Genomic DNA, 27,062 nt, shown 5'->3' with positions numbered 1-27,062 from the left:
AAATAACACATTACCTACGCATAGAAATTATAAAATATATTACATACACATACGCACATAGAAACAACCTGCACGTATGCATTAAATTACATACATAGTGTTACGCACACTGTGTGGACGGTGTGCATCTTTTTCACGTAAATGTAAATTTATTGATAGTGTAATACATACAGAATGGGTATATTAGAGAAAATATCAGAAATCGAAAAAGAAATTGCTAGGACTCAGAAAAATAAAGGTTTGTACATATTTGGAAACATACATTTTTCTTAACCATATTTTGAAACACTTGCATTCGCCTATCTCTTTATGACATATGTAAAAACTTTTAAAATAACTTCGAAATTCATGAGGGCTTTCTTATTAAATTATTTCGAACGAAATTGCGGAGAATTTTCTTCGATTTGTAGAATGTAGATGAATTTTTAGGTAAATTTATTCGTGGTTGTTAACTACTCTTTTTTTAAGTGTATTTTAACGTATTAAATATACCGGTAACAATACTACAATGTTTATTACGTTAATAAATATAATATTTAACTATTTATGGTTTATAATAGGTTTTAATAAAACAATACCTTTTTTTTATAAGTACATGGGATTGTAAAAATAACCTTCTATAAAAAACAAAATTATAGCAATTTTAATACACTAATATATTATCTTACATTACCAGCTAATATACGTATTGATTTTCAGCCACCGAGTATCATCTAGGATTATTAAAAGCAAAACTTGCAAAGTATAGGTCACAACTTTTAGAGCCAGGAAAGAAATCTGAGAAAGGGGAAGGATTCGATGTACTAAAGTCAGGAGATGCTAGAGTAGCCTTAATAGGTTTTCCATCAGTAGGAAAGTCTACTTTGTTAAGCACACTCACCCATACAGAATCAGAAGCAGCATCTTACGAATTCACTACATTGACCTGCATTCCTGGTGTAATAGAATATAAAGGAGCTAATATTCAACTCCTTGATCTTCCTGGTATAATTGAGGGTGCAGCACAGGTAATTTTGTATAGACATTTCGATATTACCTTTGATCTGATGAAAGTAAGCAAATATTCTAGTAATCCGATGATACTTGCAATTAACTAAAATTTCATGCTTCTGAATGAATATTTTAGGGCAAAGGAAGAGGCAGACAGGTGATTGCTGTTGCTAGAACAGCAGACTTAGTTCTTATGATGCTGGATGCAACCAAGCAAGATGTACAAAGGCAACTATTAGAGAAAGAATTAGAATCAGTTGGCATTCGGTTAAATAAAAAGAAACCAAACATTTATTTTAAAGTGAAGAAGGGAGGTGGATTAGCCTTCAATTCAACGTGTCCATTAACAAAAGTAGATGAGAAATTAGTTCAAATGATTCTGCATGAATACAAGATCTTCAACGCGGAAGTCTTGTTTCGTGAAGATTGTACCGCGGATGAGTTAATCGACGTAATTAACGCTAACAGAGTATATTTGCCATGCCTCTATGTACATAACAAAATAGATCAAATATCGATAGAAGAAGTGGACAGAATTGCTAGACAACCTAATAGTGCAGTAGTTAGGTAAAGCTTCTAAATGTATTGCTACTTTGTGATGGAAAGAAGTACTTCTAAGATGATAGAATCATTGGAACAATTAACATTTATGACATGCTTTTATGTTGCAGTTGTAATATGAAATTGAATCTGGATTTCTTACTTGAAACACTCTGGGAATATCTATCTTTGATAAGGGTATATACGAAAAAACCTGGTCAACCACCAGACTTTGACGATGGCTTAATATTACGAAAAGGTGTTACTGTGGAGCATGTTTGCCATGCTATTCATCGCACACTTGCTCAACAATTTAAATATGCTCTTGTTTGGGTAAGTTATTCGCTTATTAAACAACAAATATTAATATTCTATCCCTTAGGTAAAATATTATTTTCTTTTTTTCAGGGTACAAGTACAAAATATTCACCTCAGAGAGTAGGATTGCAACATGTCATGCATGACGAAGATGTCATTCAAGTAGTTAAAAAATAAATCTTGCAATGTTACATATATGATCTACAAATGATTGAGTGGTAAAGTTAATCTTTACAGTTTCCTTAAAATTTTATACGCGTTTGCTTAAAAGATATTCATATTTAAAATTGTTTCAATTTTTTCTTTCTATAAGATGGATATAAACACTCAAACTATACATTTTTAATAATATAAAATTTAGAGTTGTTTATGCAAACTATGTAGTGTAATAAATCTTCATTATATAGTATTTTGTATATTAAAACACTTCTTTCCATTTTGTAATTTAATAAACGATATTAAAACTTTTAAATTTGTGTATAGAGAATTAAGATTTACTTACACAATGCTACAATTTGTATGAAAGATTCATTGTTCTGTATGCTAGCTATTTTAGCTATTGATAAATGGAAAAATGATTATACTGTAAAATAAGAGTATTACATTTATAATTATACTATCTGCTGGACGTAAGATTGAAATAAAATAAAAGTCGTGTGACTTTTTCAGGAATGTTATTTTTGGTTATTTTTGTTATATACAGTAGAACCTATGTGTTATCTCATTGCTTGTAATATCCTGATACCAAAATATTCTATTATTTAAAAATTTATTCAAGTTCCCTACTAAGTGATAATGTATCTAAATAATACAAAGATTTGATAATAGAACGTTTGGATACCAGAATATTGTAAAAATAAATGTTCGGATAAGGTCGTCTCTACTGTATTGGATTTAAGTTATCTTAGATTAGAGCAACGGTTGAAAAAAGATACTGAAACTAGAATATTTTGTTGTAAGCTTCATTTTTAAACGATTTGTCTGTAATTTATTTACATGTTACTTATTATCCTTATTATTTGTTATTCCTGTTCTTGAACTATTATCCAGATAATTGGTGAAATTTGTTTCCAACCAAGATTCGTAAACATTGTTTCGGATGTCAAATTGCCTTCGACGATAAATAATGTTACCGAAATATCTTGTAGTCCAAGATCTTTTGCTAGAGCAGACGAAACTGTTTTTGCATACCCCTTTCTTTTATGCTCAACCAAAGTTTGCACCATTCCTAAACCATGCCAATCATTATGGAGTATCCAAGAAACCAAACTATTGTCCTTTTTCAAACGCAATCCTATCCCACAATTCATTTCTATCATTGTAGCTAAGTATTTTGTAGATTCCTCAGGACATTCTAAACTTTTTTGGGGCCATTCAGAATGCACAAGATGAACATCCGATTTATCTAATGTTTTTAAATAACATTCTTCTGGTACGCTAACGAAAAATAAAATACACACTTAATATTTAAATAATAATGCGTGCAAATATAGAAAATAAAAATGATGCTTACCAAACTTTTAATTCTGCACATTCCTTAGCAGATTTAAAATAATAATTACCTGGTACTTCCAATTTAATCTGTAAGTTGCATACATTTTTTAAGTATTCTATCGCCGTGTATACAGTAGGCTTAACAGATTCATGAACAGCAGCCAAATAAATTGTTTCTTTCCAATTTATGACATTGGTTTCTGTTAATATTTTATATAATAATCCATTACTTGGTTCTAGAGTAAATGTTATCACTATAGATATGGAAAACTAAACAAATAAATTTACCATACGTTTACATGGGTGAATGGTTTACATATTTATGTATGGTATTTACCTTGGATATTCCAATGAAAGTATCCTTTTCTAAATCACCATATGGACAATAGATATCAATTAGAATGTCAGGTTTTTTTTCTTTCCATTTAATAGCATTTTCAATCCAATAGTAAATCTATAAGAAATAGTCCTTCATTAATACCATATCCAGAAAGTGAGCCTGATGAAAATATGCAATGAGAACTATAGGTTATTCACTGTAGAGACTTACATATGCAAATTGTGGCCAATTATGCTTCGTTTTACGTTGAAGGAGTCTCCATTTTTCAAAAGACAAGGATTGCAAAATATCAGTGGTTGTTTCCTCTGACATTATTATGTGAACTGTTTAACCTGTTTCAAGTAGCTACAATATATATAATGATGTTCCCGATATCGTCATTCTTTTTATAAACCTCAACTATGTATACCGTTCCGCCCACTTGAGATAATAAAGGTATGTTATGTCTGTATGATCAAGATTGTTCAAATCTATTTCCATCTAAATGCATAGGTCTTGCCCTACTTTATTTCCGTGTTAAATGAGATCAAGCCGTTTCACAATTACGTTATCTACTTTCATATCTTCTTTTTCTCGACGAGAAGTCTGTAATTATTAATAGCCAGATAATCGCTAGCGAATAAAATAATCAAATTGTTACATTTAAATGTGATTTTTAACGATGTCCAATTTTCGCAACGTTTTAATTTCTGGAAATATATTACAATATTCATTTCGTACCTTCTATGCATTTCTTATAAAATATACAATAGTAGGTCTATAAATTATTAATGGTATTACTACTACTTTCAAACATTCATTATAAATGATATAGTAGATGAGTATTTTATATTTTAATGTACATAATTATGTTTATCTATGCTATGATATCGATAATTCTTATATAAATTAAAGTACAAGTTCAGGAAACAGACTTATCACAATTTGATCTAAAAGAACGTATGCAATGTGTTTGTTAAGTTGTGCATTTTGTAAAGAATCTACAACAGAATCCATTAATTCTGTCCATGGTTTATACAATCCTATTAACCAGTACGGTAGTAAACCATACAATCCTTTCTTCGCGCTCTCGTAACAGTTTTCACAGTTTCCTGCAGAAATTCTTTCTTTCTTACGACTCTTATCACACATGACTTTCGTATGCAACAAGTTGACTACAGCAGCTGCACGGCCGTTACTCAATATTTTTGTCAAGGTGTTATAAAATAAAATATTGACTAGCGGATCTACTTTTGTACGAGTTGAGAAAGCGAACATCCAAACAGCTCGCGTGACCATCGAGGAGACATTCAGTAATTTCTCCACTAAAGTGAAAAATAGAAAATTGGAGTTTTACTCTACGGAATGTAAGAATACGTATCGTTGAAATAGTTGAGAGTTTACCTGCGTCTGCAATACAGAAACAAGTGCCTTTCACGTGAATGCGCTTCGTCGAAGGACAGGATAAAATCTTTTGTAAATTGGCATTTATATTTAAATTATCGCCGAATATTCTGTCCGCGTGGCTCTTTTTCTCTGTTTCAACATCTTTTGTATCGTTCGAAAATTCAATTCCAATATCAGTATAATCGTTCTTAATATTGGTAGATGCCAGAAACGTTGTCATAAATTTATCCAGATTCTGACCTTTCTCTTTCCGTAATTTATATGCCATACTTTGATACAGTATTCCAATATCCGGCGTGCTGTAATTTGTAAAGTATGGTTTCAAATTCGGCATTGTCAAAAAATTGTACAACAGCTCGCTGCTTCTGAGTGATGGTTTCGAAAGTAATTTGTCCAAGAAGTCCTCGTACCGCTGGCTATACAGATTATAAGAAGTATGAGGATTCTTTCGGGATGGCAATGGCGAGTCACTCAATTCCTTATCACCGTGGAACTCTATCAATCGCGTACGCAAAGCATAAAAGTCTTGATCACGGCGTAAAACTGTCCAAGACTTTCCTTCAGCTATGTCGTGCACAGATATCATATAAAGCGGTTGACTGTCTCCGGACTCAGTATGCAGAATACTAACTCGCCATGTTGTTAAATCTCTGGAGAAGGTACTGTCTGTACATTTAATTTCATTGTATGGTCGTAGCGGATTATCAATTTCTTCGCCTTGGTAGATATCTTGGTAAGGCATTCCGTCGATTGTTGACGCTCGTAAAATCCCTTCTATCTTTGGAAAGTGATTCCCAATTTTCGCTGATACATTTGTAAATCCACCGACAACACTAAAATTACAGATCATTCTATTATTTTACAAAGATTACGCTAATTTATCTTTCAGTGTCAATTTACTCACCTTGTACGTGATGATTGTTTAACATTACTTACTGTTGGACATCCGCATAACGAAACGTAAAGCTGAAACAATAGACATTTCTAATAATTTTTACACAAAAGGCAAAATACTGTCATTTTATTCACCTGATAACTGTGATGAAATGACGGTACGCAAGTGGATTCTAATAATGCATGCGCTTCTTGATGTGCTTGATAAAACGGTCGTGATGTTCTTAGTTCTTCGATTTTATTTGAACTTTTTTCAAGAACTAAAAATGTTATCAGAGATCTAAAATGATGTTAAAATTTCTAATTACAAAGTATAATATGCTTTGTATTTACCTTGCTGAATTCCCATTGATATATCTTTTGGTAAATGTAAATACTCTGACCCATCAGGATCAAGATACGTTGAATACATATTTTGTATATCAATGTATAAACTATTTTCAGCGTCTGCACTTATCTCCGGATTTAACATTCGTTTACTTAGGTCATCTACAAACAAGTAAAGTATTAGAATTGAGTGAATATAATTTTGACACATCAATTTTATAATTACACTAATTGTAAGTAAAATATTTTGAGTCGATATTTACCAATATCTAAACAAAATTGTAAAAGATTCATAGGCCCAGTTTCTTTCACGTGTTGTATAAACATGTATAACAATCTAGCATTGTTCAAAATCTCATCCAAAGAAGGTTTTAGATGATTGTATGAGAAGTTTGGCATAACTAGGTTGGTCGTCCAACATTGCAGCATCTGTACATTTAATGTATCTATATGATTGGACATTGTTGCATCCCGATGCGTTGATAGCATTACTAAAGTATTTATGTTTTCTGGATCGGCGATCGCATCTATCGCCGGCAGTAGAATCCAATTTGATAAAATTTCACGAAGTATCACCTGAAAATATTTTTTAATAAAACATTTTTTATAATATTCTTCTGAGTAAAAGAATACTTTTAAGAAGTGCATCAAATAGCATGTTATTGCATGTAAAAACAATATTACTGTTTGAAGACACAAAGAGTGTTTAAAAAGATTAAGTGTTATGTCTCACCTTATTATTAGTGGATACATGTACAGCAGGAAGTAAATGTGGTAGAATTGCAATGACCAAGCCTCTAAGATAATTTAGTTCAGCCTTTCGTGAGTAAGCTGCTGGATGAATCTCATGACCCAGATATTTAATCACATGGTCACGGAAATGAGAAATATCGCATGATTTTTGAGAATTCGCGCTCAACACTTTCCAATCTTGAGAGTGTTGCAAAAGCAAAGGTATTAGTCGATAAAAAACGACATTGGCTACATCCGTGCGCAACAAACGAACTGCAATATTTTTAGTTGCAGTAGCTGTAGCCAAACGAAGTTGTTGCACAAAAGCCTCGTTTGTGGAGAAATCCGAGTACCATGCACAAACATACTTTTGCAATACGTCTTCAAGAAGCTGGGAACAGAAATTATACGCGTCTATCGGGAAATAAATGCAAAATTCTGTTAAATCTCGCTTAATCTTTAATGTAATGATAAAAATTTTAATACTTGTTCCAGAGCATAGTCGAAATCCTTTGGTATTTTTACTTTAGTCGAGTGAGGTAATAATTTATGTCTTTTGCAGTCATTACTGTTACAAACACTGCAAGGCTCTTTAACATCATACATTGGTTTCAGTGTACCACAAATAGCATTGAACTTGACCATTATCATATTAATGTATTGTAGTATGACAAGTCCGTAGAAAATGCTTACTATGTACAAGCAACCCATAATGATTACCCAAATAATACTAAAATACATTTATGAAGAATTTATTATTGAAAGAAGTAATATATTGAACATTTATGTTTAAAATATTAAATATAAATATATACAGAATCCTATATAATTACTCACCTCTTAAATATAATTAAAATAAATGCAATTAATGTAAGTACTACTGTTGGAATTACTACATTACAGACATAAAAATCTTGTACTTTGTCAGTAGTAAAAAATGCCATGGTTGCATCAATCCTCCTTATTAGAATTCAATCACTGTGCCTACTCTAAACAACATAATAAAAACATTTGATAACACTACGATACATTTATCACGTGACACGTGTAGAAAATAAATGCATACGTTGTTATATGTGTAGGTTCCCTGACGCATATTCGTTTGTACGCGATCGAAAAAATAATTGTCCATTTCAAAATGGACATTTAGAGACATTTAAAAAACGAGTGAATCAGAGTGAATTCACAAGTTTTAGCCTGTCTAAAATGCAAATATACTTAGAAATCCAAATTTCTAGCAAGACTATTGACAGGACAGCATTCACACACGTGACACTGTGACCCTATGTTACTGTAGTCCACATGTTATGACGTTGTTGATACGAATGTCATCCTTCGCAGTTTGCTTCAAAGTGGGGTTAAGTGAACCCTGGCTTCTCTTCTTATGATATCTTGTAGTTCTCTTCAGAATTCGTACAACGTCAATTAGTAAACGGCTTCTATTAATAAATTTAATATTTCTAGTCGCTTTACCGTAAATAAATAACTAGTAGAATTTAAAGTACAAAGTAACTTTTGAAGCACGAATACAACGAATGTATTTTGAAATATTATTTCGCTAAATCATTTATGTTATTAGTTTCAGTGTTTTACCATTTACTAATTGGAGCCGTATGAATCCTGGACAGAATTTCCCAAATTCAACACAGGCAGCTCTACTGTTTGGCTAGCAGTTTCATCGTTTTGCCATTTACCAATTGGCGCTGTATAAACCCTGACGAGAGCTTCTTAATTTTGCCATAAGCGGAGCTATTATCACCCTTCCTACGATACAAATGATTCCTGCCAAAATTTGCATTGTGTTTTACGGTAGAAACGGCACGAATCATTGACACTCGAATAAAAAGTATGTAATTACAATACATACATATTTCGATGCTTTATCGTTCAGGTGTGTTAGATTTTGAGAACTTAAATGAATGTTGAAAGAATGTATGTATCTTGTGTTTGGTACATTTTGATTTAAAGTAATTATAACAGCACACTGGAAATCTCAACATAACGATAAAGTTTCACTTGAATGTGAACAATCATTACGTATGTGGGTTAATTTGGAAAATTATCTATTAGATGATTTGATCACTAAAGTCATGACGGCGATAGATATCGGTTGATTGAGAAGAACACTGCGCGCTCATCAACTTTGCGTGCGGAAATGGTGAACCAGAATTTTATGGGTTCGACTGTAGAGGGTATCACAGGTGTGACCGATGCTAAGCGCTCATACGATGTCACATTCGCTAAACTGCGAAGTGTGATTTATTCACGGGAAAGTCAGTCATTGGCGTTTTATGAAATATACGATCGAAATCCTTTGAAACTTATAACGCTATTGTTTGGTATGGCGCTGAAATGGCGGATATGTGATTGGTGGTATTGATTGTGAATGTATATATGTATATAAACCTTATTTTAAGTCATTTAGCTATTTTGTTTTGTGTTAAATTATCTTTTAAATGTGGAGGATGAATGTGATGAATGAATGTGTGTGTGTACGGCCGGAGCCGTTGTTGTTAGTAGTAAAAACGAAGATTATCAAACAACAATTTTTAATAAAATCGGAACTTCAAAAAAGGTCGAGATGTTATGTTTCCGAGCAACCTCCAAAAGTTGAAAAAACGCCTGAAGAAACGCACGAAGACTGAAGTACATAAAACGAATAATAATTATGAGACCTGGAACAATGTTCGATAGTCGTGAAATTGGGAAACGAATACGTCGTTTAGTTGACGGGAATTATTCGTATCGCAAGATCCTAATCATCATTATTATTTGTGGCGGAATACTACTTTATTTTGGTCCACCGTTTGCACAGTGGTTGTTTTCTTCAGCAGGAGAATCTACACAAGGTAATTCAATTTAGTATATTCATCTATATCTTTATCTTTCAACTATAAAACAATGTGTATTTTGCAGCATTTGAAGATTATTGTATGAATGAAAGATTGGCTCCGTTTCAGTACGAAGCTGATGAGTATAATGTAAATATACTACATAAACCTCCAAGAGAAAATGAACATCAGTATTTACCATATATTGGCAATGGAATTTTTGGAGTTCCTATTGTATCAGAAGCTTTGATATATATCAAGCAAGGACGAGCATTGTCATTACCAATACAGTTCCAACCATTAATCTCGCATCCTTTGCCTAGTGACAATCTTCACACAGAAGCTACTGTTACTGATTTTACAAATGGAGTTATTTATCACTACCAGTGTCTCAGGGACAAATATTACATAGAATTTCAATATTATGCTCATAGAGTATTCGATGCAATAATGGTTCAAGATGTGAAAATTGTAAATCCATTTTCACTCTCCCAAAATGTGCCATTAAAGCCTCAAATGTCTGCACATTGGAGCAACACTCATATAGAACTAACTAAGTAATTAATCAAATTAATACATAGTATTACTGAACTATTGATTTAACAGATCAAGGAAAAAAGAATAGTTCTATTTTATATTTTGGATGAGCACACTACTTTACTAATGTCTGTTAAATTTATGGTTCATCAAATTTATATACATATGAAATGAGTAATAAACTCGTGATACTAATTGAAAGATATTAAGAATATATATTTATATGCGCAGAATTCAAGTAGACGATTTTATACATGAGTATAACTTAATTTCTGGCTTTGTTCCACTGTCTAACACAAATAAGATCGTTACTATTTCAATACTTTACAAAGTTCCACCAAGAATGGTACAAGTTAAAGCAAGAAGTACTGTAAAATTAAAGTACATGACGAGTATACAGTACAGTGAACCTGTATTGATGGAGGAATACCACAATCAGTATGAGATAACAAAAAAGAAAGCTATAGAGGTTTGTACAAATACCCAAATGCAACAATATTTGCACAAACACCATATAGTTTATTATGATTAATTTCAGGCAATGAAGAAAGTATTAAAAATTCAGCAACGAAATTTGAAACCTGATCACAGCAGCCTTTGGCAAAGTTATTGGTATACAAGTCTCAGAATAAGTGACTCTAAAGCTGAGGGTGCTATCAATGGTCACAAAATAAATTCCACTGTTTATTACGTGCTGTCTCAAATTTCAAAAGGTATTCCAGACATAGAGAAAAGTGTAGCTATGAATGAGGGTTGTTACCGCGGGCATCATACTTTGTGAGTAAAACACTTTTTGACAAACACTTCCTTGTAGAATTTCTATCTCATCATCATATTTCAGAGATGCACCACGATTATGGAAAGATACATCTACTATTGTTGGCGTGAACAGTGTTGTCGAAGCGTGGTTAATTACCCTGGAAAAGCAAGGATGTCATCATTTAATGACAGGCGATCCATTGGCAGTACAACAAGCAATTGTTTTAAGCCTTGGCAGTCTACGATTTAGCAATCAACATCTTGAGTTCAATACTGATCCACAATATCTTCATCGAGATTATTTATTTAGGTATTATTATAGTAGATGCTTGCTAGAAACAAAAAGATATTAATCATACAGAAAAAAAGTAAATTGAGAACTTTGAATTAATTTGTTACCTGTTTTATTTTTTATACAAATACAAAGTACGTTATGTAAATGTTTTGACTTTCTGATTTTAGAAGGATTAGTTACGGTAATGTAACTCATTTAAATATATCAGTAACAGTAGGGGAAGACAATCGTGCAGTTTTGGGAGTGGCTTTGGACAAAAGTGACAGCGTATATTTCGGCTGCGATGCAGGCTGTTTGGATGCACCTGTTTCATTAAGTCAGTCGTATACAAACTTCCCTGTAAAATTAACAAAGCCATTTACTTCTATACTATACATAACGTCTGATCATCAACATATGCAAGACCTGCGAAATGCATTGCATGTTCATGCAGTAGACGATGGTTAGTATGAAAATCCGTTGTTTTATTTATGGAAGCTGCATAACGTCGTCTTGTTTATAGCTCCAGCACATGATCATGTTGTGATGGCTTTGCATAAACATGGACATCAGCTTGGTGGGCTACCAACACTTTTTTGGATCAGTATATGTTTCCTTATAATTATATTTCATTTGTTCCTTTGTAAACTTATTGTTAATGAATATTATGATCACCAAGATAAACAGAAAGTCAGATACAGTAAACTGTGATTACTGTGTCTAGTTACTTTATTGTGCATATGTATATATTTGTCATATATAAAATCATACTTAAATAGTAAATAAGCTTTATAAAAATTTTCTTCTGGACTATTTTATTGTGCTTGACGATCGGGCATTTCTGTTGAGTCGATTATTTGCAGTACAATTCATTCAATTTATAATCGTAAGCCACTGAAAAGGCTAATGAATAGTAGTCGCATATTTATCAAATAATTTATTAATCATTTCTTTATAATGGTGTCACAACGTCATGCATAGCGTATCGCCATGTCCATGCCCTGGCAATTTCGTCAAATCTTTCACGATCATTCAAATACATTTCACCCAGTTCTGGTTCCATGCAAACCTATATATTGCAATTTTTATTATTAGTAGTCCTTTGGTAAAAACAATAATTTAGCACATATAATATACCTGACAATACGGGTCCGTAAGCAAACTCTGCACACTGATTATAACTTTCGATATTGTTAGCGCCAAGGACCAATTATGATGAATTGAATCTATACCAACATCACCATGCCTAGATACATTCGGATGAAGTATTTTTGTAAGAAATCGTACTATCGGCGGATACAGAGGATAACTGAAAAAATTTAAAATATGCATCAGAAAAAGCATGATATGGCTTTCTATTTTATATACATTTGTTTAAATACCTTCTTGGTACTTGCAAATAAAGATAAAACAAGCCTCCTTCGTATGGACTTCCGACAGGCCCAGTTATAGTAGCCTGCCATTGACAATACATTTGATCCAAAGGAGTAGCTTGGATGCCTTCAGGAGGATCTACTCTTAAATTCTTAACTTCGCTATTTAATCTTTTTCTCCTCCATGAATTCTCTTCCATTCTTAATTGTCGTGATCTTAAACATATTTGGGCCAAACATGTTCTGCAAGGCGCCGAGGAAGCTAAGAAATCGTACACTTTATACCAATTTTTAACCGTTCCAATGGGTTTATACAGTGGCCACCGTAATTTAACATTTTGTTGCCACTGTTGCGGTGTTATATGCGTTGATAACAACCCGTACCATCTACGACAAACGTTTGCAGCTGACCAAAGACTAATGTCATCCAAATGCGAGAAAATAAATAACAACACCTCTGGCGGTAAGCGTTCCACCAGTCCCGGTTCATTAATGGGTTCATGCTCGATGTGTCTATAATTTGTTAACATCACTAGTCGTTCGGATAAGTTGTATGATCGTGATGGCTCTCCGACATTATCCTGTACTTTGTAATTCCATTGATAGTGTTGATAATTTTCTAATTCTTGTGCTTGCGATGCTGCGTTATGCAGTTCTTCCTCTACCACATTTTGGAAATTTACAGTCAATACTTTCTCATTATGATTTTGCGAATGTGTTTCATCGTTCCCATTAGCTCTGTCCCGCATTTTATTAGTATGTTCATCGTGAAAATGGCGCGTGTTTTGTGACAAACCAGCCACACTCTTAGAACTACCAGTGTTTATGTTACAAGAAACTCTTTGACAATTTTGCAGAGCTGAAATACTTTTGTTTTGCGAGTGAATATGTGAAGATATATGAGAATTAGGATTAGAAACATTTGATATGTTTGATAGATTTGAAATTGGATTTTGTGGAGAATTCTGTTGTTGCTGACTGGCTCTTCTCTCATGATTGTAATATAATTCGGTTGGCTCATCATTTCCTGAATCTTCGTCATCTGTTTTCTAGAACATTTGAAAGAAATTATTTATGAAATATAATAAATTGAAACACACTAGACAACAGTAGTATAATAACAAATAAACATACTTCACTGAAGATAGGTACTGGTAGAAAACCAATGTCATTAGGAAATAAAAACGCATGACAAGTTGGGCAAACAGGTTCTCCAGAACATGGCCCATAATACCCATTACAGAAACAACAAGCTGCCGTCTAAAATAGTAAGTGTATTAGTTAAACTATCAACATAGTACGTAGTCTTTGACACCAATTTATGATTCGAAGAACTCAATAAAAGAAACCTTCATAGTACAAATTATAATCATCATATAAATGATCAAATTATGAGAACTTACCGGAAAAAAAAATTCAGGACAAGGGACGTATTCGACAGATTCGAGAAACTCATCTTCCACATTTAAATTCACGTTACAAGCACTAATTTGATGTACTTTTTCTCCGCTGATGTACGAAGAACCACCGACGACTTTGTCCCCAGCCATTTTATTATAACAAATGTTATGCTCTGTTACCAAGGACGCAGTAAATTATCCGATAGAGACACACACTCGCGATATATTGCACTCATTATTTATAATTCGGGATCTATTTCGATCCGGATGGTTAACATTCAAGGCATAAACAAGAGCTGTAACAATTGTTCTTGAACTATGCTAACAGAACTCAATATATGTACTGTGACCGCGAAAAAAATCTTTTCTGTTTTAGGTCAAATAACAGAAAATTATAACAATATGATTTGTACGTTCTACCAATCAAATATGTATCAACACTGGGGACTTTAAGATTTAAAAGACTGCTATGAAATTAAACACTGTGTGCATGCTTCAGTTCTTTCTATGTACATAAGTACACATCGTACACATATGTACGTAGTCCACTTGCCATTCATTCACATTGTATTGTAGATGTAGACAGCCCACACACAACAATGGTGGACTTAGTGTATCACGTGATCACCCTCTCATTAGACCATTTCATTGTAAGCAGGAGCGTGCCTATCTGCAAAAAAATTCACAAATAGAATCCATTTAGAGTAACTGAGATTGTTCTATCAAATAAAAATTGCGTAACAACTCTTGGTATTAATGATTAATAATTACAATTGAAATATTCAACTATGTATATTATAATTATGTCATAAAAATGATTGTACATATCGTGGTCATGTCATTGCGCACGTTCCTGCAAAAATCACGTGGTTATGTTATGACGGGTCAATTCTTAAAGCGAATGAGCAACAAATGAGTAATACATAACTACGATTACATTTTTTTATCCAGTCGCTTAACTTTGCAATAGTCGCAATAGAAGTTTGTCTATTTAATGGTCTTTGCATCATCGTGTGACTTTGTCGTTTTATTGTGTTATAAATGTTAATAAACTTGCGAATCATAAATTAGTAACAAGTTAAAGATTCACTTATGATTGGTTGAATGTTTTGATTGGTCGGACACTCGACTTTTGTCATGTGACCGTTCCCTATTTATGTTAATATCAGTAATATTGTCTCGAAAATTTTGTGGCAAAACAATAACAAACTGTGTTTTGTGATTGGTTTTTACAGATATTTGGTGCTCAGCCAAAGAAAGTGACTCACTAGTGCATCAGAACGTTTGCTTCTCCACTGTAATGTGTTTTTTCGCCTGAACGAAAAATCTTGGGATTTTTTTTCAAGATTAATTTGAGAAAATTTCATCCGAAGCAATGTCGTCGCCTAGGAAAAATATTTGCTGACGAAAGTCATGGTCATCTCGTGTGCGGGTATTGAGTGTACTATGTAAGCGCGTGGACCCACAATTTTTGTTATTAATTTCTACCAACAAGAACTATGCGAACAAATCGACCGTGATCGCACGTTTTGTTATTTACTTCACTTTCACTTTAAATCGAATTGTTTCGCACGACTTTACTTGCATGCAGCAAGTTTGTGTGGTTGCATACAATTGATTACTGTTTGGAACTTTGCAATCGATCGTTTGATATTTGATTGATTGGCTAATCAAAAACTAAATAATTGGTAAGTCTCCATCAAATTTTGATTTATCTAAACTGTATGTTTGAAAGTAGAAAATTTTAATCTGATCGATTTTAAGATTTTGTTACAAATGGGAGAGTCTGGATATACAGAGATATTTCCAGAGATTAAACCCAGTCCAATGGATGGTATAATAAAGCAAGAACCCAATCAAGAAATGGGTTCGTCCTCTGCATCAGTACCAATACCAGGTGGACATAGGAGCGGTAGAGGTGTATACGATCAGTTCTCCCCGTCTCCACTAACCATACCATCTGTTTGGCCTAACAGACCAGATCTTATAGAATCTCCATTTAAAATGGATTCTGATCAACTAGATGTATCATTTAAAATGGAGGACGACGATATATTTCAAGTTGACAAAGCAGACCTTATTCAAGGACCTACCCTTGCTGAACTAAATGCAAATGACGAAACACTTCTAGGCGATTTAAATTTTGATGATCTGCTTTTACCAGAAGAAAGGATTCAACCTTTTAAAGTAGACGTTAATGTCACGCAATCGGTTGCTCCACTGTTCAACGATAACAATGGTGGTTTTGCACCAAGCAGTTTTCCACAATCTGGATCAACATATCGCAATATTTGTTCTGCTTACATGAACACACATGGATTTAATTTGAATATAAATGTTGGTGATAATTTGGAAACAATTAGTCCTAATGCATTTCCAAGTCCAGGAACCAGTAATGTCGCAGGTTTATTGCATAATAATATTAAATAGCTCTTAATTTTTTAAATTTATATTAGTTCAAGAAAATTAATGATTGAGATTAAAACAATATTTTAATGTTAATAACTGATAGTATTATTTTTATTTAAAGGTAGTTCAACAGCTAGTTCATCTACATCTCCACATCCTATGAACAGGCCTAGTGGTCAATCAGCACTTCATGATCTATTAATGAGGCGAGGCGAAAACTCTTTTGATAATTCCACATGTGGACAGATAGACATTGGTTGTACGACGAACAATAAACCCAAGGTTTCCAGTTTGTCAATGTCTGCTCCAACTCGAACAATGGGATTCGAACAGATTTGGACTCGCAGAGAACCACGTCCACATTTATTAAGTACTAGTAGTCTGACCGGTAGCGGTGTCATTGAGGCAGGTTCGACAAGTAGTTTAAGTACTGGGGAAGCACTCAGTCCAGATCCGTGTTACCGTGTTGATCATCTTAGTCACGATGAAGGTTATGAAGATAGTGATGATGATAGTGATCACTATGATGATTACAGTAGCGATAACGGTATTTTATCAATTACAAGTATTACAATTGTTCTCATAATGTTTGTTGGTCTAGCGTTACATAGTATCATACATTTGTAGATACAGGTGGCAGCGATGGTGAAGATCAAAGTACTGGAAGTAGAATAGGAAGTGGAAGCATCGACTCGAATCGGGAGAGTAAACACAGTAAAAAAGAACGATACTTTTGGCAGTATAATGTACAGGCAAAGGGACCAAAGGGACAGAGACTTGTAGCAAGAACGCGATTAGAAGATCCACATATTTTGAACGAAGCCACCGATCCTGTTTTCAGTCCACATTGTGCGCTCCGTGGTATTAAGCACAGTGGGAAAGCACGGAAAGGTGATGGAAACGATCTGACACCAAATCCTCGAAAATTGTACAGCATTGGTCGTGAATTAGATAAACTATCCCGTGTGATAAATGACATGACGCCAGTTTCGGAGTTACCATTTACGGCAAGGCCAAAAACACGTAAAGAAAAAAATAAACTGGCTTCCCGGGCGTGTCGTTTGAAGAAGAAAGCTCAACACGAAGCGAATAAGATCAAATTACATGGTCTTGAACAAGAACACAGTTTAGTATTCACAATTAGACACTATTCGATTGTTTACTGGTCCTTTCATTGGAAACGAAATGTAGCAAATTTCTAATTATTATCACAGAGCGACTGATTCATGGCATATCCCAAGCGAAGCAAACACTTGCTGCGAAACTAGCGGAGTCCAATCCTGAAAATCAAGAAGAATTAACACGTCAGATGGAAAAATACTGTAAACTTGCTACGAGTTAGTATTACTACGATTGCTATTTTTATACCAACAACCAAATATTATGTTTTTGTTTAATACAATTACAGAGGAAGCCAGAAGAAGTGCTAATGTAATTGTCTTGAATGTCTATATTTGATAAACATTAAACTAAATATTTTTTTTAGGAAGAAAAATCATTTTCACATAGTGAAAATTAAAGATTTATGCATTCTTAAATCACATTTATGTGTTACAGAAGTACGAATTGCAAATCATTCAACCGAGTTTGTCAACAAAGTATTGGATAAAGTTCGTGCTGGCGTTCCTGATGGCGGCATCGACGACTTTTAATATACCTGGATTATTTGTTAAAAATTATGCTATTTACTTGTGTGTATTGATGCGAAATTGCATAGAAGAAGCGATGGATTCATCCACTTTTGTTTAACAATTTATCACCAAGTCGGAAATCAAAAGTGACTGTTGCTTTTGACACAGAAATCAGGAACCAAACAATTGTAAAGACGGTTCAAGTTGTTTTATGGTAAAATCATTAGCAATCAATAGATAATTATTATCATCAGTATGCTAGGTTAAGCGAAGTTGCAGATATTCTTATAGTTTATTTTTATTGTTATTATTAAGTAATATATTTCAGATTGCTCATTTTTATACAAACAAAATCGTACGCATTATTGAATCACCGGTTCCTGACTTCATTTGTGATAAATATTTTCATTTATTACTTTTGTTGCCATCATAAACTTGTAAATCTCTCTTTTTATCTCTCTCTATATGTATGTATATATATGTACATTTGTATGTACAGATATATATACAGATTTGACAGAGTTTCTATGCATTGCTTCAAATTGAATGTTACAAAATGTATCATCGATTCTCTGTCTCGTTGAGGCATTGCATTCCTATTTCCTGTTACTCTGCCTTGTTTCTTTCTTTATCTTGTACATAATTTTTATATTTGCGCGTGTTTGTGTACTTGTGTGTGTATATGTACATATAACGTTAGAAAAATGCTCCGAATTTCGCAATATTATTCTACATGCTATGCGATTACATAAATATAAACGCTTGCAGTATAAAAAACGAAAAAGCGATGGGTATCATACGCATTAATTTCTCTATTATTCTTTTAAAACATATTTAAACATTCTACCAAGTAATCATTGATATAATACTGGAGAATTACATTTTGTGTATACTTTTTAATAATTGAAAATTCGATATAGTTGAACGAACAAGTGTTTTCAGTTTGATACCAACATTTTGATAACAGCGATTATTATCACGAGAAAGTAGTGTGTGTATGTGTATCAATGGAAATTGAATTTTTTCATTTTGTGGATATGTAGAGAAGAGTTGCGAAGCTATGAGCATTGTTATTTTCTATTTGAAGAAGTCGGGTCTACGAATTATGTTTTACCATATAACTTGTTTGTAATACAAAGTACTTGCTACGTTCGAAATTAATTTTATATTATTATTTTTATCTTGCGAATGGCATCATTTGATGCTAAAATTTTTAGTAGGCGATACGTAAATGTATAGAATCAAGAATCCAGTGTTTGGAATTTTATAAATCATTGATTTAAATAATATGCAATCTGGAACAGCTACTATATAGAATACAATTTGACAATGATAAAATCGGTATAAGATGAGTAATTTTATATTAAAGGGTTATTTGCTTTAAGTTATTTGTAAATATTGTTTGAGATTTAGATTTAAATATATGATTTTTTATGTTAACAGGTTCAGGCATTTTTCTTCCATGTATCACCGATAGTTTCACAAAGTTCTAAAAATTGAAGATGATTGCCTCTTACTTATTGAAAGTTTCTATAATGGTATAAACGAATTCTATAATTTCTACTACTTAATTACTACTGTCTTTATAGGTTCTGGTGACTTATGTATATAAATATTTGATACAACATATTGTATATTACATATTTCAAAAGAATATCATTCGAAATTCATACTTAAGCGGTTTTATATAGTTCAATATGTACAGTAATTAAACTATTTGCAAGAATGCATGTGAACAATTTTTTTGTTAGTACTTGGAGGAGTAGAACCTTCTTTTTTAAAACATAACTGACACAGAGTTGTCAGTTTTTAATCTATCTTGCGTTATTACAGATTGTCATCGTAATTTATCTTAAATACTCTAATTAGCATTGAGATTACCAACTCTTAAAATTAATTTTACTACAGATACATATTTGTAAGATTTTTGTATCACTTAACTGAAATGTATATTTTTATTCGTAACTGTAATACGATGTGATACTGTAATTATTGAAGTATATTCAAGGAAACTAATAATTATGCTGTATGTGTGAAGCATCATGCTACCTTCATGTCTTTAATGTTTTCGTGTTGCAAATTATCTCAAGTGAACTCGTAAAGTGTACACCCTTGAAATTGATTGAGAATGAATGGTTGTGATTAAGTACCCTTATTGGATACTTGAAATATTTTTAATGTTTAAAATTAAATATTTTATCTTCAAGATAATTGGTTGCGGGTATTAAAGAACTTAGATGTTCATAATCTTTTAAATATTACAAAATTATTGTTGTTAATGCATATTAACTGTTAAAATTTTGCATAATGAATGAATATTGGATTTTGACTATTTAGGAGCAAATAGTAACTTAAGTTGTAAGGGACTTAATTTTGAGAAAACAATGTTACAAAAAATTGATAAAATTGTTGAAAATTTTGAAGTCATTGTTAGTATGTTAACTGACTGGAATTTGTTTAATAAAAATAAGGGCAATATACAACGAATAACAGAATTCATTGAAAGGGAAAACAGTTCGAGGAGAGCTTTCTCGCGAATATCTGGCTAATTATGTCTACCTCAATGCAAATATTATTCCTAAGCATAATATTGAAATATATTTATTTTAATATAAATGATATATAGTAGGTATGTCCTGTGTACACGCATACGTGTGATGTCTTCTCTAAATATAAAATAATGCGAAAAGGAAGGAAATAGATCTGGTTAACGCTTACTTCACTTTATCAGAGCATTCCTTTCCTGTATACAATAAAAATGTAATATATATATATATTTTGAACTGAAAATATTTTTTCTATAATTACTATATTCATAAATTTTATCACATAAGGTGTAAGATAAGCAAGAAATAAATCTATTCAATATCTTAATTTAAACAATTGTTCCTTCTTTTGTAAATAAATTGCATAAAGAGGTATACAATTTTTAGCGTCTCCACCAAAATTTTGTTATTCTTAGCTTCGATTTAGTTTTTTTTTAAAGAATAATTCAAGATAATCTTAGGAGCAAAACAACTGGAAATAAAAATCATTCATTCGCAGAAGAATGTGAGCTAAATCTTTTGTTAAAAAGGACAAAACAGAGGATAGTAATGGACCAGTTTGAGATACCATGCAACAAGATCTCTTTAAACGTAAGAATCAATTGCGAGAATAGAAGTACTAACGCGATTTCGAACATCGTATAAGTATAGTGTAATTTATTAAATAAAATTTCATAAAAATTTATAAAGAACATAGTAGTCAGTGTGTGACTTTCTTTTTTAACATAGCTTTCCGCTTTTTCTCTAAAGCTTCCATACGCATGTCCTCTAAATCCTCCATAATGCCTGAAAGCAAATGTTATTAGTTATTAGATTAGGCAGGCGAAAACAATATAAAGTTTACAAACCAATGAATCAGTATCATTACCTATTTTAGTAGATACATATTCCTCTTTAAGTTGTTGTGCAAAACTACTTTCCATAGCTCCGTCCTCTTCTTCGTAGTTTACGTTCCTGTATTTACTTTTATCATACCCAAATATTTGACTTATATATTTACTGTAATCCTCCGTATGCTCTTCTACTTCGTCGTCTATGAAATCATCCAATTCTGAATCGTATTCCTCTTCCTCATCATCTTGTATACGTCCTGTAAGGTATAGTAAGAATTAAGAATCCGTAATATTAAATAGCAACACATTTAACAAATACACTCTCACGTTTGTGTGCGGCTAATCCTTTCTTATGATCTCTTGAAGGAATATTTTGTTTAGGTCTAACCGGTCTTAAGTCTGCTGGAGGAAACTGTTTGATTTTTTCATTGGCTACTTGAGTTATACGAGATTTTACCACGTTTACGGCTGTTTCTCTCTGCTTCATACTTGTCGACGGCAATTGTTTTTCTGGAACTTTCGGCTTCGTAGTCGGCTTGTCCGGTTTTACATTCTTCATCTCCTCGGTCTTACTCTTGCTCAACCTCAATTTCTTTTTCTCCTCCTCGATGGCTTGTCGCATTTCTTCCAATTTCCTCTTCTCGGACTCCAGTTTCTTTCGCTCTTCCAAAAGCATGTCTCTCTCTGATACCTTTGAGTTACTCGCTTTATTCAAGCTAGACTTGTTTTCGACTGTCTTCTTCGAAACTGAAGGTTGTATCACATTCGATGTTTTCGTGAGTGCTTTAGTTAAAATCGGTGATTCAGTTACCTTAGGTATTTTATTCGATTGTTTCGCAGCGCTATTAGACTCTTGTGGTTTGCTCAATTTATTAGTTGTGGCAGTGGTTCCCTCTTTGCTGCTCGAATAGCCCTGTTTGCTTCGTTGTTCCTTTCTCTCTCGCCACTCCTTCTCCTTTGCGTACTCTTTCATTTGCTTCTTGGTCATTAATCTTTCTGGCTCTTCGACTTTCGCTTTCACCTCGATCACGATTGGCTCATGCTGTTTCTTCTCTGCAATTTTAAGCAATTCATTGAAATCCATTGGTGGAGGCATCAGTTTCTTCTTGGGCTTTGACTTCTCATCCTTCTCTTTCTTCTCATCTTTCTCCTTCCTCTCTTCAAGTGGTTGCATAAACTTCTCTATTTTTTCTATTTTCTCTTCGATTTCCGCTTCAGTGTCCTTCGCAGATTTTCGTTTGCGTCGGTGTCCTAATGCTTCTTCTACCTCTTGCTGTTTCAAAGCTTGCTTCACTCTGTCCTGAAATCAAAGATATTTTCATCATTACTTCTGTTATGTTGCACCATCAAAAGAATTCAGAATAGCCTACACTACTCTCACCTTCGTAGAGGCTATATCTTTTATGGTTCTTTTCCGACTTTCACTGAACACAGGTTTCTGGGGAGGTGCATTATTGTACTTGTTCATTAATTGGTTATAAAATGCAGAGGCTTCTTGTGACACATAACCATAGTCATCTTCATCCGGTTGAGAAGGACCTAGACAATTGATTTAAGACCTTACATAGAATAATAAATAATTTCAAATGTGTTCTTGCTTTCGTTTTCAGAAATTTAGACTCTTTTGTAAGCCTGTATAAGCTGAATTTTTGTTACATTTATCAACCACTTTTTATGCATAAGAAAGTTTAATTATAAAGGGTGGTTTTTAAAGAAAATGTGAAAAAGGAAGGTCGTATTTTACAAACTTAAAAACTAGAACAGAATATTTTCTTGTAAATCATTGCGTGATATTAAACCTGCCTATCTGTTGGAGTTTATTACCACATATTAATGTTAAAGCCCTGTACCTGTGAAATCCCTTTTAAATATATTACTTTCAATTTTGGAATTATTACTTCCACAACAACTAAAGTATTCATACAATAAGAGTGTAAAAATAAGAAGAGTTATATATCCTATATTATTAATTATATTCAAATAGATATCAGCAGCAGTAATAATTCTTGCTCCTGTAAACTTGTTGCTACAATTATCTTTATAGATATATAATCCATGAACATACATATTTGAGTATAATTAATAGTGTAGAGAATTAACGCCTTTTATTTCAACATTAGCTACCCGAACACCAGCATTCTTTCCTTGAGGAAAGCATGTTACCTTTCCCATCATCATCATCATCACCATCATCATCATGTCCTGCCGATTTTCGCGAGACTTTTTCTTGACATTCTGTCCCCTCATCATTCAAAAGGAATACAATTTCCATGATACCTTCGTAGCCCTGTAATAGAGAACTTGTATTCGAAAGTTATTCTGCTTATTATACTTCAAGAAGGGAATTAGTGGCTAAACTTTTCATGCTGTTTATTCTTTTGACCATGTTCTTCCTATCTTTCTTCACAGACTCAATTTCCGAAAGGACTCGCTAGCTTAGACCATGTACTGCAACGGTTCGGAACACAATGGAACGTTAGTTACATTAATTAAGAAACTCAATTAATCATAACACTGTTCAATGAATTTCTAATATTCAATAAACGTTAGAGACAGAAAGAAAGTAAAAACTTTTTGAACAGCATTATTAGTTGAGAAAAAAAAATTTTATTTTGCTTACAGAAAGAATGCTGATGTATGGGTAGTTGTTCCTACTTAATCTAGTTAAAGGTAGAGACTTTTATTCCTGAATAAACCTCTTACTATGTGCACTGTACTCGAAATAATATATTTATTCAATGATAATAATCAATCTAGAGTTTATCCTCCAGACTCTAGAACTAGATTTACTCTGACCTTAAACTTTTGGAATCCTCTGCCATGTAAATCCATAAAATCCCACTACTCTGTCGGACCATGGAAAAGCAAGAAGGCATTGTGTTGACTGTACATATTCATACTCAATTACCTGTGGGCAAAAACACTGCCCATTATGGATAGAGACTGATACTTTTAAATACTCACTAATGAGAATATCATTAACCACATATACCACTCTACTAATTTTCTTAGGCAATTAAGACTGTGTTCACCATCAATATATTTATTAATTAACAAATTTGTGAACAGCAAGTATGTTATATGCAGTATAATAATGAAAGATAATAGACATCTTTGCTAATCCATGAAACAATGAGCATAGAACCTTGTATTTCACAAACCTTAGAAAGGTTTTCATGTAGACATAAATAGCACCGACATGATAAATTCTTAATAGTATACAAAAATACTATATACATATTAAAAGTGGTTTTTATATTTATGAAGATAAATTTTAATTTTATTATTAAAACTTATACTGCTTACAAAAGTTTTATTCTATATTATTTGAAATTTTTGACACATTAATATTAAAAATCATAAATTAATCTTTATTATTACTAAATGGAACAAACGACAGAACTTTTATTTTTCCATCAACATGTTAAAAATGTAAAAAAATATACATGGTGAGTCATACCTGCCATTGTAACAGCTGTATTCTCATTGTCAATTGCATCTGCTATTGCAGACTTGTTTGCTGCCTTACATACTTTCAAATGTTTATTTATCCGACTTTGAGCTTTATGATCCCGTAATGCTAACAAATTCTGTATTTAAAAAGTAATTATAAGAATAACGAAATTCTACATTTGGATACAAAATAAGTTTATACAAAGTATAATAAACCTGATTTATACAGTACCTCTTTCTTTTTTTTCTCCTCTTCAACTTTTTGTTTCTCTTCTTCTTCTTTACGAGCTAGAAATTTTTTGATATTGTCTGAAAGAGCCTTAGCCTGTTTAGTTGGCTTTTTCGGAGGTGCAAATTTCGTCTGATAACAAGCGATCGGCTAAAAAAAATATAAAAATGGGGTCAATCAAAATGTTAGATTACTAAAGCACGTAGAAAATTTAAAATAAGAAAGATATAAGTGTGCCAATATAATTACCTGCTTGGCATTCTCATTTTTCTGTGCCACACTCAACAAAGTGCCAAAATCCATTTTGACGAACCGACGAGAAATGCAGTAAATGTAAATATCACGATGTGCTTCTTAAATTCTCATATTGGCTTTGCATTTTATAGTTCAATGTCAGCTGTTTGAAAACAAGTCGTTAAACATTCGTGCGCTTTCAACATTAAATATTTAACAATTATATATCGAAAATATCATATAAATACTTCTTCAGATATTTGTTACAAAAGTAGGTCTTTGAGCGGATAAGAAAAGACAAGACGAGCAGCAATATAGCGAAATATAATGTGAAATTATAGTACATAGTTCCACCGACAGATAGCCAATGCGTGTCTCAACTCACCCACAGGAGGTAGGGACTAGCGAAACTAGACAGTTTCCTTTCACGAATTCACAGCTCGACGGACGTAACAAGAAAGAGAACGAAACATTGTCTCTTCGCGGAACGACGGACGAGAGCGTCACCACGCGTCCGCCTTGCAAGGTACAAGTCGAACCTTGAGAAGTGGGGGAATTGAGTTTTCACATTAAATAAATGTCAGCATTTTCAATCTGGCGGAAATTGTATCCAAATTTTCAAGATAAAATTACAGTCGGTCACATCAGAAATTATAGTTTCATATAATGAGGTTAGAAAGGTAGTTACGATTGTTTCTTTATTTTATTACCTTCAAAATCAGTTTTCTTTACAGTTTACCTGTTGTACAATACTTATAATTGATCATTTATTATATGATAATAATAACAAATGTTTCAATACTAAATTTCTATCTGAATCTAAATTACCAATACATGTTTTGAATAATTCTGAGATATTGAATAAGTTATCGATATTACCATATAGTGCAAGTATGAAAATGTATCGCCATATCAAAGGTTCTATATCAGTGTTGAAATGAAGTAACAATAACAATAAATTACGTACTTTACTCCAATCTCGTTTGAGAACATGAGATTTTAGTTCTAAAAGGATTGTATACTTTGAAAAACCTATGGTATGTTGTCTTTCCCGTGTGTTATATTGATGTATGACTTTACAGTGTGAATTAATTTTCCTTAACTTCTCTTCTTCATCCATCTCCGTTTTCTTCCATTTCTCTCTATTCTTTCTATTTGATTGAAGAAATTCGATCGCTTGATTCTTAAAATAAATTGAATGCATGTTAATACACATAACGAATAATGTAATTAAAACTCATGTTACATACCACTTTGTTTTTTCTAATTTTTCTCATCTTAATGCTCGAAAATTGATGAAAGTTTAATTGTACTACTAACTTCTAACGCCAACAAGCTGATTACAGCTTATTTTCCTAGAAAAATTCTGAATTATTGTTCGACGAAATGAAAATTTATTTTTACAGTGTTACTAACCTCAAAGTTGAATGCGTGGATATAAAGATATTCTGAAATATATTATTCATAGGACCAACTCATACGCACGATTTCTTCTGTACGGATGTAACATAAATTTTATAATAAATCCTTTA

General features: G+C 32.7%; 7 protein-coding genes across 18 annotated transcripts; 3 read left to right on the top strand and 4 right to left on the bottom strand.

Moving 5' to 3' along the window:
- Positions 1-75: 75 nt before the first annotated feature.
- Positions 76-2,525, top strand: LOC117226485 (developmentally-regulated GTP-binding protein 2). Its single transcript, XM_033480847.2, has 5 exons — positions 76-238; positions 700-1,007; positions 1,127-1,557; positions 1,662-1,863; positions 1,939-2,525. Exons 1-5 carry the CDS (start codon positions 175-177, stop codon positions 2,023-2,025), a joined length of 1,092 nt encoding a protein of 363 aa, XP_033336738.1. The 5' UTR covers positions 76-174; the 3' UTR covers positions 2,026-2,525.
- A 269-nt stretch (positions 2,526-2,794) lies between these two features.
- Positions 2,795-4,204, bottom strand: LOC117226637 (glycine N-acyltransferase-like protein 3). The gene is made up of 4 exons (XM_033481213.2): positions 3,893-4,204; positions 3,680-3,796; positions 3,362-3,612; positions 2,795-3,285 (listed from the first exon to the last, which is right to left on the bottom strand). Exons 1-4 carry the CDS (start codon positions 3,992-3,994, stop codon positions 2,871-2,873), a joined length of 885 nt encoding a protein of 294 aa, XP_033337104.2. The 5' UTR covers positions 3,995-4,204; the 3' UTR covers positions 2,795-2,870.
- Positions 4,205-4,346: 142 nt separating this feature from the next.
- Positions 4,347-8,762, bottom strand: LOC117226632 (sorting nexin-14). Of its 4 annotated transcripts, none has more exons than XM_033481202.2 (11): positions 8,615-8,761; positions 8,088-8,460; positions 7,859-8,010; positions 7,508-7,751; positions 7,023-7,412; positions 6,553-6,865; positions 6,296-6,451; positions 6,098-6,222; positions 5,973-6,034; positions 5,066-5,901; positions 4,347-4,986 (listed from the first exon to the last, which is right to left on the bottom strand). In XM_033481202.2, exons 3-11 carry the CDS (start codon positions 7,963-7,965, stop codon positions 4,571-4,573), a joined length of 2,649 nt encoding a protein of 882 aa, XP_033337093.2. In that variant the 5' UTR covers positions 7,966-8,010; positions 8,088-8,460; positions 8,615-8,761; the 3' UTR covers positions 4,347-4,570. The 4 variants fall into 4 exon arrangements, with proteins under 4 accessions (XP_033337093.2, XP_033337095.2, XP_033337096.2 ...); XM_033481204.2 differs by having other exon boundaries at positions 8,088-8,423; XM_033481205.2 differs by having other exon boundaries at positions 7,859-8,005; positions 8,088-8,762.
- Positions 8,763-8,952: 190 nt separating this feature from the next.
- Positions 8,953-12,224, top strand: LOC117226634 (uncharacterized protein KIAA2013 homolog). Of its 3 annotated transcripts, none has more exons than XM_033481210.2 (8): positions 8,953-9,360; positions 9,597-9,870; positions 9,938-10,409; positions 10,621-10,858; positions 10,928-11,166; positions 11,231-11,458; positions 11,611-11,885; positions 11,946-12,224. In XM_033481210.2, exons 2-8 carry the CDS (start codon positions 9,690-9,692, stop codon positions 12,131-12,133), a joined length of 1,821 nt encoding a protein of 606 aa, XP_033337101.2. In that variant the 5' UTR covers positions 8,953-9,360; positions 9,597-9,689; the 3' UTR covers positions 12,134-12,224. The 3 variants fall into 3 exon arrangements, with proteins under 3 accessions (XP_033337101.2, XP_033337098.2, XP_033337100.2); XM_033481207.2 differs by having other exon boundaries at positions 8,953-9,394; XM_033481209.2 differs by having other exon boundaries at positions 8,953-9,409.
- A 120-nt stretch (positions 12,225-12,344) lies between these two features.
- On the bottom strand, positions 12,345-14,806 carry morgue (modifier of rpr and grim, ubiquitously expressed). Its single transcript, XM_033481212.2, has 5 exons — positions 14,199-14,806; positions 13,930-14,055; positions 12,805-13,844; positions 12,560-12,731; positions 12,345-12,491 (listed from the first exon to the last, which is right to left on the bottom strand). The coding sequence occupies exons 1-5, from the start codon at positions 14,343-14,345 to the stop codon at positions 12,375-12,377; spliced, it is 1,602 nt and encodes a 533-aa protein (XP_033337103.1). The 5' UTR covers positions 14,346-14,806; the 3' UTR covers positions 12,345-12,374.
- A 521-nt stretch (positions 14,807-15,327) lies between these two features.
- Positions 15,328-19,675, top strand: REPTOR (repressed by TOR). Its single transcript, XM_033481211.2, has 6 exons — positions 15,328-15,883; positions 15,960-16,599; positions 16,726-17,151; positions 17,232-17,729; positions 17,819-17,941; positions 18,162-19,675. Exons 2-6 carry the CDS (start codon positions 15,972-15,974, stop codon positions 18,254-18,256), a joined length of 1,770 nt encoding a protein of 589 aa, XP_033337102.2. The 5' UTR covers positions 15,328-15,883; positions 15,960-15,971; the 3' UTR covers positions 18,257-19,675.
- Positions 19,676-21,409: 1,734 nt separating this feature from the next.
- LOC117226593 (protein SPT2 homolog) lies at positions 21,410-26,050 on the bottom strand. 7 transcript variants are annotated; one of them, XM_033481107.2, is made up of 8 exons: positions 25,916-26,050; positions 25,546-25,693; positions 25,300-25,446; positions 25,075-25,204; positions 22,996-23,153; positions 21,942-22,914; positions 21,650-21,871; positions 21,410-21,567 (listed from the first exon to the last, which is right to left on the bottom strand). In XM_033481107.2, the coding sequence occupies exons 2-8, from the start codon at positions 25,597-25,599 to the stop codon at positions 21,482-21,484; spliced, it is 1,770 nt and encodes a 589-aa protein (XP_033336998.2). In that variant the 5' UTR covers positions 25,600-25,693; positions 25,916-26,050; the 3' UTR covers positions 21,410-21,481. The 7 variants fall into 7 exon arrangements, with proteins under 7 accessions (XP_033336998.2, XP_033336997.2, XP_033336996.2 ...); XM_033481106.2 differs by lacking the exon at positions 25,916-26,050 and adding an exon at positions 25,779-25,905; XM_033481105.2 differs by lacking the exon at positions 25,916-26,050 and having other exon boundaries at positions 25,546-25,831.
- Between the last annotated feature and the right edge of the window lie 1,012 nt (positions 26,051-27,062).

This window comes from Megalopta genalis, chromosome 2 (genome assembly GCF_051020955.1).
Source record: "Megalopta genalis isolate 19385.01 chromosome 2, iyMegGena1_principal, whole genome shotgun sequence".
NCBI lineage: Eukaryota > Metazoa > Arthropoda > Insecta > Hymenoptera > Halictidae > Megalopta > Megalopta genalis.
Note: the sequence above shows the minus strand (reverse complement) of the source record. Positions and strands in the feature narration are given on the sequence as shown.